This window comes from Lycium ferocissimum, chromosome 11 (assembly GCF_029784015.1).
Source record: "Lycium ferocissimum isolate CSIRO_LF1 chromosome 11, AGI_CSIRO_Lferr_CH_V1, whole genome shotgun sequence".
Lineage (NCBI taxonomy): Eukaryota > Viridiplantae > Streptophyta > Magnoliopsida > Solanales > Solanaceae > Lycium > Lycium ferocissimum.
Genome location: NC_081352.1, coordinates 45,290,644 through 45,301,343, shown reverse-complemented (window position 1 = coordinate 45,301,343; position 10,700 = coordinate 45,290,644). Strand labels below are relative to the sequence as shown.

Sequence of the window (10,700 nt, the reverse complement as noted above, 5' to 3'; positions counted from 1 at the left end):
GCTCATTTATTTGCTACACTTTTCCGGGTGTAGGTTATTTCGAGGTGATGTTCGAGGTCTCCACGACCGTTTCGAGGCATTCGTCAAAGACGTTTGGGTGAGCTATTGCAACCAGTCTCTCCTTGGGTCATTGTTCTATCCTTAAAACGCCAGTCGTATCCCGGTTAGTCACATTCATTAATTGTAAACTTCTTAGAAGCTCTTGTATGAGTCTGAACCAGATTTTGGGAATTTCTTATAATAAAAGTATTTATTCCGCATGTTGTATCAAATTAAGGTAGTTATCTGAAGGGTTCGCCCACCAGGGAGGGTTAGTGTGGGTGCCCGCATGATCCATGATTTGGGTCGTGACAATATGTTTCGACAAATCTCATCTAATTCTTCTTTTGAAGAATTGCGGTATCTAATCTATCGGTTATTGCTCTTTAGGAGAAAGCTCTCTATGTTGAAAAAGCTGCTAAGCTGAAGGAGGAGTATGAGAAGATTATGGAAGAATATAACAATAAGGTTGTGTTCTTATTCATTTAAAACAATTATCTCTGTTTAATTTTGAACTTACTTTATGACATTACTTGGCAGACTGCTAATGGAGGAGCAACAAAATCTGAGGATTCTGAGAGGTCCTCTGAGGTGAATGATGATGCTGAGCAGCAAGCTAGCTCTTAGGTATTATGAATCATGCACATTTCACTGCATATATATGCATTATAGTGGATTTATTTCTCAATTTTTTGCAGATAAAATATGCTAGTAACCTAATTTGTTTTCCAATGATTGAACCAATTTTTGTGGTTTGACCTGTCTCAAAGCTATTTTTAAAACTGACATGTTGTTCTTACTATTGTATACAGGGTGCTACATAGTTGATATGGCAAGTGAAAGCTGCTGGGAAAGTCATACTATATAAATCATTAAGTGTTCATACCTAGCTATAGTTAGTTCTAACTCCTAGTACTAGTATGGTTCTTCTGTTAAAAATTTCTATTATCAGCTTATGATCGTGTTTACTGTTTTGTATATGCAATGCAATGCAATTATGAATTGAGTATGCCTTTGTTAGCTAAGTAATTGAAACAGCCTCTGGTTTTTGTCCAATCTATAATGGTATGCCCCTTTGCAATGCAATAAATATCACGTTAAAAGTATGGTCTTATTTAAGTTGTATTTTTTCCTGTTTAGTGGATTCAGCGAATTGCGTAGTAACGCTTGACTCTTAGTTCTATCCACTAATTTAAGTGTGAATGTGTCTGAAAACACTTGTAGGCCACTGATAGAGTAGTAATTATTGAATTTAGATATTTTTACCCTAACATAAAGTAATGCCAGTGAATTTTAACCCAAAAAAAAAAAAAAAAAAATTGCCAGTGAATGAGTTCTTATTTATTTATGTATTTTAGTCTCTCATCTCCTTTTTCTTCCATATCATCCCATCCTAAAATACAAACTAGTTTCTGGAAATTATAGAAAACTTCGTTACTTTCGAAAACTGTACTTCTTTTATGTATAGCAAGCTTTATGTGATACAATCGTGTGAAAATAAATATGTGCATTCAACAATTTAACAAATGAATAATAGTTTTCCAGAAATTCTCATTCTAGTGTAATGCATAAACTAGAAACTTTTTGAAGGTATTGGTTGACCTCTTATAACTACAAAAAAGGCCCAAGTTCCTGTTGCATTGAAACAGAACGCTTTGCAAAAGAAACAAAACTTAAAATGAATGTGTAAATTTTGAAGCTTCTTTCTGAAGTATTGGACGTGTCTGTGAGTACACAGAATAGTTGTCCAGATTCCTTTAAAACGAGCAAGACTTAAAGAAACTTTAATTTTGCCTTTTAATTAATTTCCTTTTTTTCGTTGTGGAACAAAAGTTTAAGCAGAGAATAGATGGTACTAAATGGAATAACCAACTTTAATTAAATTAAATATTATACTCTTCCACTTGTTTATATGCATATGACTTCTGCTGTTCCTTCCTATTCAGTTAGCCCCCGCCCTAATTAACGAACTTTTGAGTGCACATCAAAAGTAAGGACAGATTTAAGTGTTAACCCGTGTAACCACTTGGCTCGAGTTAAAAAAGCCCATTTTCTTGGCTTTCTAGTTCTAGTACTAATAAGGCCAAAAAAGGTAAGTAAAATTGATAATAAAAGTAACAAAATATTACTTAAAAGAGTGGAATGTTCCCAGAAAGTGCATGCAAAACTCTCACCGTCTTGTATGTGGAATTGAGAGAAGACCAAGAGTCGGGTGAAATTACAGAACCATTAGAAAAAACAAGACTAATGTTGACGTAACGGTTTGTTGGATGAAAGCAATGTTTCAACCACTCCTCTGGATTTCCCATGACCCAAATTACACGTTCCATAACAAAGATAAGCTGCAATTGGTGCAATTAAAATGATAGTGGTTAGACGAGTCCGGAGCCTAAAGGGTATAAAAATACATTTTACCAAAAGGGTTTAAAAATTTATATACCAAAAGGGGTATATCAAAAATTTGATCCACGATATACCCCAAAAAATTTTTTCGCCACACCAAGTCAACGAAAAAAAAAAAAAAAAAAAATTTAATTGTATAACGTGACCGATCCACGTTATACATATAAATTGTAAAACGTGACTGATCCACGTTTTACCTCTAAAGTTTTTTTTTTTTTTTTGCGAGCACTAAAAAAAAAATTTAGTAAACTTTTTTTTTTGTAACACTTAGTGTGTTTTTTCATACTTTGACCAATGATTAATCGTGTGTGAAGACTCCGAAACGTCAATATTTTATATAGAACCTGATATTTTTTTCTCGCTTTGCTGATAATGTAGGCTCAATACATCAAGGATATGTAGACGTTCGGATCGTCATTTTAGGGGTTGAAAAGGTGCCAAGTAAGTTTTGTTTGAAAAAACTTAGTGTTTTTTCATACTTTGACCAATGATTAGTCGTGTGTGAAGACTCCGAAACGTTAATATTTTATATAAAACTTGATATTTTTTCTGCGTTCAATAATGTAGGCTCAATACATCAAGGATACGTAGACGTTCGGATAGTCATTTTAGGGGTTGAAAAGGTGCCCGAAATAAGTTTTGTTTAAGGTTTAAGTGTTTTGTTTTTTTAAGGTTTTGATTTAAGCGTGTTATTTTTTAATCACGATAAAACATTATTTTGAATATAAATATAATTCTAAAAATATAGGAGAAAAACTAGTTGTAAAGTGGTCAAACTTTAGATGGTCATAACTTTGCTCGGACGTCCGTTTTACGCGTTTTTTTTGAACTTGCGTATTTTTTCGAGATCTGTGCGGACAAACGGTAGTAGGCGGTTTTGCCGAGCCGATTTTTAAAAAAACGCCTTTTATCCCATTCAATTTCGATTTTCCCTAAATTGGCGTGAAATTTTCAGTTTTATTTACTTATAAGATGATGATACGCAATAGATTTCAACGTAAAAATCCCAAGGTAATGTACCTGTGAATGTCAATTTCACTTCTGCGGTTTCAATTTTTGAAAATAAAGCTGATTAATTTTCTCAACATATAAAGTTGATTAAAATAACCTTAAATAAACACTAAGTTTTTTCAAACAAAACTTACTTCTAAAAGCACCTTTTCAACCCCTAAAATGACGATCCGAACGTCTACGTATCCTTGATGTATTGAGCCTACATTATTATATACGAAAAAATATCGTGTTCTATATAAAATATTGACGTTTGAGTCTTCACACACGATTAATCATTGGTCAAAATTAAAAAACACACTAATTTTTACCAAAAAAAAAAAAAATTTTAATAAATTTTTTTTTTTTAGTGCTCGCAAAAAAAAAAAAAAAAAAAAAAAACTTTAGAGGTAAAACGTGGATCAGTCCACGTTTTACAAAATATATTTGTAAAACGTGGACTGATCCACGTTTTACAATTTATATTGTATAACGTGGATCAGTCCCGTTATACAATTAAATTTTTTTTTTTAATTTTTTGTTGACTTGGTGTCGGCGAAAAAAAATTTTTGGGGTATATCGTGGATCAACCACGATATACCCCTTTTGGTATATAAATTTTTGCACCCCCTTTTGGTAAATACCGTGTATTTTTATACCCTTTAGGCTCCGGACTCGTGGTTAGACTATCCACGGCAGCCACTTAATAACTATTACTCGTAAACATACAAGAAGCGTATAATTCTTAAGCTCAAAGTTATTAGAAATTCTTACTGTTTGACAAAATTAATTAACTTCAAAGTACACCAATTATTATACTGTATGATTTAAGAACAAGGTATTTTTGCTAGTCAGGTGCTTTATTTTTTGTGGTACTACTTGTTTTTATTTCGCAATCTATCTCAAGCAAAACATTAAATAAATTCTCACGTACCTTTTTGGGTATAATTTTATAGTGAAAATAAAAATGATAATCAACATATATAATGTATGTATTATGTCAGATTATTTTTTCAATACGAGTAGCTGTTGTCAGTAGATCTATCATTAATTCGTTGAGACAACTTTCTCTTTGTTAGCAATGTGTACATTTGAAAAAGGAAAGGTACGGAGTAAAAGAGAGTAAAATATCTAGTAAAATTGCAACTGGACCATTATCCTACATGTTTGTCAGTTCATCCAATTATTCTATTTTTTTTTTCTCTCTTCCAATAGTAGAGTATTAGATTCTTCTAATCTTCTTCCCTTGTGGAATATTTTCCTTATTTTTACACAAGGTCTAACCCTTGTGGGACCTTCATTTATCTCAAATTAGTTGCAGAGGATTCATTTAAAGCCATCTTATGGGAGCACCTCTCTTTCTAATTTCCCAAGGCTGCTTCACTAGTTTGAACTTTGAAGTTTCAAGAATTTATAATATCATCATGTTTTTCTCAATTTTACAGTGTCCATTTTCCCACTTGAAAGCTTAACATTGTTGCAGTAATATCCTCTCCCTTTTCAAGTTTGACAAACTCTGTTCCCATTTTTTTCTCTCATCTCTTTTGCCCTTTAAAGTTAGACAACTCTAGAAACCTTTAAAATCCAAAAGGGTCTTGTTTTCTTGATTTTGACAGACTTGAAACTAGTTACTTCTTTTTTCTAAATGCAAAAAAAATAAAAGGGGCTTCATCACCTACATGGTTCTTGAGTAAAGTTCCAAACTTTATCCATTTTCAGTGTTTCTTGAAGTGGTGGAATGAAGAATCTTGGGGCAGTGCTACCACTGTTTGTTTTCATTTGGGGACTGCAAAATAAACATGGGAACTGTGAAAGACCTGATATTGTGAATGTTGGTGCAGTATTCAGTTTTAATTCAGTTATAGGCAGGGCAGCAAAGACTGCTATGGAGTTAGCAGTATCTGATATCAATGGGGATCCCAGCATTTTGAATGGAACTAAACTTGATTTGATTCTGGCTGATTCTGATTGCAGTGTCTTTAAGGGGTCCATTGCAGGTACATGTTATTTGCCTCTTTTTTTACTCTCTTTCTCCTTGGTTAATTTAATGTTTATCATGCTGTTAGTGAAAAATTATTTTTTAATTATTAAACTTGAATTAGTGGGCTAAGCTTGTCGTAGTATTTTTAGCTCACCAAAAGCTCTTGACAAGCCTGTAGTGACATTCCACTAGTCATATTTGTTTAGCTAGTTTTAATAATGGTTACTAGTTTAAAACCACTAATTCTCAATAGTTATTGTTGCTACTTTTGTTTATTTTAGTTGTTATGAGTTGTTGATTTCTCTAATTTAGGGGATGTTCTAGTTGGTTTATGAAGGAGGTGAAAACCAACTTTTTCCAGTTTCCATGCCAAGTACTCTTGAAATTTGTTCTAAGCTCCCATGATTTTCATTATCAAATTGATGGTTCTTTATTGAGAGAACTAAATTCTTCAAACTCAGACCATAAAAGCCATCTGTTATCTTTCTTTGGTTCCGGGTCAAAGATTGATTCGTCTTTTATATTAATTTTTATCAAGATTAAACTTCAAAAAAACTGATGCATCGTCTAAGTTAAAGACATTATAAGCATCTGCAATGTTTCTTTCCAGTCAGCGACTACAAAAAAGAAAATGGATTGCTTTATATACATATATTGCATCCTAAAGTTGATTTTCATGTTCAAGTATCCCTCCAGCACAGTTTATGATTCCAATTCTTTTTGTCAGCTTTACAGGTAATTGAGAAGCAAGTGGTAGCAATAATTGGTCCACAGTCTTCTGCAATAGCTCATATGATTTCTTTCATTTCTAATGGTCTTCAAGTTCCTCTTATCTCATATGCTGCCACTGATCCAACACTCTCTTCCCTCCAATTCCCATTTTTTCTTCGAACCACACAGAGCGATTTGTACCAAATGGAAGCTGTTGCCGACATTGTCTGCTTTTACGAATGGAAAGAAGTCGTTGCTATATTTCTGGATGACGACTATGGAAGAAATGGCATAGCTGCTTTAAATGATGCACTTGCTAAGAAAATGGCAAAAATCTCCTATAAGCTTCCGTTACGTATCAATTATGAATTCAGTGACATTATTTATGTGCTAAATCAGTCGAGATCATTAGGACCTCGTGTTTTTGTTGTGCATATTAACCCTGATTCTCAATTAAGATTCTTCGACGCGGTCCAGAAGCTGAAAATGACTGGCAGTAATTATGTGTGGCTTATGACTGATTGGTTTTCTACTACTTTAGATTCTTTCTCCCCGAAAAACAGATCTTATCTGAGCACTCTTGAAGGAGTAGTTAGCCTTCGTCCCTATATTCCACAAACTACACAGAAAAGGGGCTTTTTGTCTCGCTGGAGAAAATTGTATCGCTCAGAATTGACTGCATATGGTCTTTATGCCTATGATACTGTGTGGGTGGTTGCACGTTCGATTAATGACCTACTTCAACAGGGAGGCAACATAAGCTTTTCTCTCAGCAATATGTTAAATGGTACAAGTAGTGATCAATTAAAGCTTGGGAAACTTAGAGAATTTGATGATGGAGAACTACTAATGAATATCTTATCAAAAACAAACTTCACTGGCTTGACAGGAAAGATTCATTTCAGTCCTGACCGAAATCTTATTGGTAACGGTTATGAAGTCATTAACATTGCACAACAGGAAATTCGCACAGTTGGTTACTGGTCAAATTTTTCTGGTCTCTCGATTTTACCTCCAAAAGCACTACAAAATGAAGAAACAGCTGTTAACAGGTTAAATCAGAATCTCGGAGTTGTAACTTGGCCTGGTGGGAAGAGCGAAACACCGCGTGGTTGGGTTATTGCTAATGATGGAAGACCCTTGAGAATTGGATATCCAAGAAGAGCCAGTTTTCCTGAGTTTGTGACATTGAATGTCAGCAGCCGCAAGGCACAAGGTTATTGCATAGATCTCTTTGATGAAGCGCAAAAGCTTGTGCCTTATGACGTTCCTTTCAGATTTGAGCCATTTGGTACTGGTCTTGCCAATCCAAATTATGATCTGCTTGTGGATATGGTGGCAACTGATGTGAGTATATTATGCTCATCTCTCTGTAGGAGTAACAAATGTCATCTAAAGCTTGCCTCTTGTTTCTTACTAATTTTTCCCTTCCATATTAAAAAAAAGGCTTTTTTTCATTTTTGGCCTGTCGGCCGAGATTAATGGGCGCTAGCCAAAACATATAAAACCTATACACTTATTATGTATATTTTGTGTATACAATATGTTTATTTATAAGTATATTTATGCTTAATATATAAAACTTATACATTTGCTAGCTGTTATTCTTTTGAGCGGTCCAAAACTGTAATCATCCCTATACAAAATACTTTGCACAATGTAAATAACAAGAATAAATTTCCCACGCCGCCACCTATCTCTTTTATAGCTGCATGGAAAATGTAGCTCATTCTTTTGAAGTTGTTTGTAGGTTTTTGATGCAGCCGTTGGAGACATTACTATTGTCACAAATAGGACAAGGATGGTTGATTTCACTCAGCCTTATGTATCTACAGGCCTTGTCATAGTAGCTCCCGTAGATAATTCAGAAACAAGTGCTTGGGTTTTCCTCAAGCCTTTTACACTGGAAATGTGGGGTGTTACAGCTCTTTCATTTCTTATAATAGCGGTGGTCATTTGGATACTCGAGCATCGCGTCAATGATGACTTTCGTGGTCCTCCAAAGAGACAGATAATAACAATGTTCCTGTGAGTCCCTATGTTAAGTATTACTTGTATCTAATTTATACTAATAAGATTGCACACACCATTTCAACGAAGTCTTATTAATTCTTTACAAATATTATGCAGGTTCAGCTTCTCGACACTTTTCAAAACAAACCGTAAGCAGTATTTGGTTTATCAATTCTATTTCTTATCGCTTGATCTTAGTATATGAAAAGAATCACGCTCAAATTATGTTTTGTCGTATGATTAGCCATCCTCTAACAGGCAAGTAACTTTATTTTGTAAATTTCCAGAAGAAAATACCGTAAGCACTCTTGGTCGAATGGTAATGGTGGTTTGGCTATTCTTACTCCTGGTGATCTCATCAAGCTATACAGCAAGTTTGACATCCATCCTTACTGTACAGCAACTTTCATCACCGATCACAGGGATTGAAAGTTTGATAACAAGCAACTCGTTTATTGGATATCAAGTTGGGTCATTTGCTTATAGCTATTTGAAAGATATTCTCAACATAGCTCCATCAAGACTAATATCTCTACGCTCCCCGGAAGAATTTGAAATTGCTCTGCGACGAGGCTCAGGAAATGGAGGAGTGATGGCAATTGTTGATGAACTTCCATACATGGAGCTGTTCCTTCAAAATCGTGCTGATTTTGGGATCATTGGTCGACCATTTACTAAGAGCGGATGGGGTTTTGTAAGTGGTCTATTCATATGCACCATTTATTTAGTTAAACTTTCCTCTGATTTAGATACCTCGTAGATTATTGCATAACTTGAATGGGTGCAAAAGTGTGAAATCGTCTCATATTGACAACCTTGGACTTAGTCATGACTATTTAATGGCGAAGCCAGGAATAAGGCTGTTTAAGATTTTAATATATATCTATATGAAGTAATTCTTGACCTATATACACAGTATTATTTTCTATATACCCAATATAATTTTCCAGCAAAAAGTGATTGGTGCATAATTTTCCAATGAAAGATGTCCAACTGACCACCTTTCAGTATATGTAGTAGCTACGCCACTGTGACTATTACACTAGTAGCAGAAGGTCTGAGAAAGTAATTCAATTTAGAGGCCCCTTAGCTTGGCAACTTGATCATGAAGTAACAAGAAATTTGGCAAGAGTGTCTTAAATTATGGATGAAAACGCGAATCAATTCTCTTTGCATGGTTATGTTCAATTTATACTTTTAACTGAATGTCTTTTACCCTCGTTCGAAATGCAGGTTTTCAAAAAGGATTCTCCTCTGGCTGCAGACGTATCAACAGCAATCCTCAAACTGGCCGAGAGTGGGAAACTTCAAGGGATACACGACAAATGGTTTTGCCGATTAGGATGTCCAACAGATAGGAGAAAAGACTCGGAGCCTAACCAGCTCCACTTGAGCAGCTTTTGGGCACTCTATCTTTTATCTGGTGCTGTCACTGTCCTTGCTTTGTTAGTCTTTTTATTTAGAATTATTCGCCAATATATACGATACAAAAGGAAGCAGAAGGTTGCAGACCTTTCTTCTCCCTCAAACACCAGATGTTCACAGGTGATCTACAGTTTCTTTGACTTTATTGATGAGAAGGAAGAAGCCATCAAAAGATTTTTTGCTCAACATGATAGTTCTCAAACTCAAACAAATAGATAATCTTTGCTCAAATAGTTTCTTATTGAAGTGGAGTATACATGTGACTGAGATTTAGTGATACTTACTAGTTAGAGACTGTATATGTTTTGTACAAATGCCTATACCAATTATGCAGGATTATAATGTAAAAGCTCTCAGTTTCTCCCAGTGTTTCTTATGTTCTCCCTTTGTTTCAATGTATGTGGTGTAGTTTAATTTAGCACAGAACTTAAGGCCTCATTTGTTTTCATTAAGATTAAGACATCTGAATGCACATCTGAATGATTAAGATGTTGTCTCTAGATCTGAACACTGAATGATTAAGACTATTTATTTTTCAATATCTGATTGTGCATAATGTATTTATTTAACATAATTAATATACAATTCAAATTAAAAAATAACTAAATAGTAGAAAATAAATAGTACAAATTTAATAAAATAAAATATTATTTGATTAAAAAAAATGAAACATTTATTTTCACTAGTAATGGTGGAGATGTTCTGTAGTCGTGGTGGGTAGTGATGGGGTGGAGGGGTGAGTGGGTGGTGGGTGTTTGGGGTGGGAGGTAGTGGGGGTGGGGTTGGTGGGGAGTGGGAGATGGGGGTAGGTGATGTGGGGTAGGGGTTGGGTGGGTGGTGTGGGGTGGGGTTGGTGGGGAGTGAAGGGTGGGTGGGTGTTGGGGTGGGGTGGAGGTGAATGGGTGGGGTTGGAGTGGAGAGTGGGTGGGGGTGGGGTTGAGGCGGAGGGTTGGGGTTAGAGCTGGTGATAAAAAAAAATCCATACAAACATACCTTTTAATGATATTAAGACTTGGTTCAAGATCTTAATGATTAAGACTTATTCAGACCCATTAAGTGCTTAGATCTTAATGCAAACAAATGCGCTTAATGGCTTAAGCTGCGAGCCATTCAGATTCAGACCTCCAATAAGTGCAAA

The 10,700-nt window shown here is 35.0% G+C and overlaps 2 protein-coding genes and 1 long non-coding RNA gene across 4 annotated transcripts in view; all 3 read left to right on the top strand.

The window, feature by feature from the left end:
* LOC132036653 (HMG1/2-like protein) overlaps positions 1 to 528 on the top strand; it is a 2,622-nt gene extending 2,094 nt beyond the window's left edge. Inside the window, exon 5 of the mRNA XM_059427035.1 lies at positions 430 to 528. Coding sequence (XP_059283018.1) covers positions 430 to 528 — 99 coding nt within the window. The remainder of the gene's footprint in view (positions 1 to 429) is intronic.
* A 55-nt stretch (positions 529 to 583) lies between these two features.
* LOC132036655 (uncharacterized) lies at positions 584 to 1,145 on the top strand. Its single transcript, XR_009409638.1, has 2 exons — positions 584 to 666; positions 852 to 1,145. It is a non-coding gene; the product is annotated as an uncharacterized LOC132036655 (long non-coding RNA).
* Positions 1,146 to 4,646: 3,501 nt separating this feature from the next.
* LOC132036980 (glutamate receptor 3.7-like) lies at positions 4,647 to 9,993 on the top strand. Of its 2 annotated transcripts, none has more exons than XM_059427402.1 (6): positions 4,647 to 5,429; positions 6,141 to 7,471; positions 7,875 to 8,152; positions 8,255 to 8,286; positions 8,425 to 8,831; positions 9,371 to 9,993. In XM_059427402.1, exons 1-6 carry the CDS (start codon positions 5,171 to 5,173, stop codon positions 9,779 to 9,781), a joined length of 2,718 nt encoding a protein of 905 aa, XP_059283385.1. In that variant the 5' UTR covers positions 4,647 to 5,170; the 3' UTR covers positions 9,782 to 9,993. The 2 variants fall into 2 exon arrangements, with proteins under 2 accessions (XP_059283385.1, XP_059283386.1); XM_059427403.1 differs by having other exon boundaries at positions 5,291 to 5,429; positions 6,149 to 7,471.
* The last annotated feature ends 707 nt before the right edge of the window (positions 9,994 to 10,700 follow it).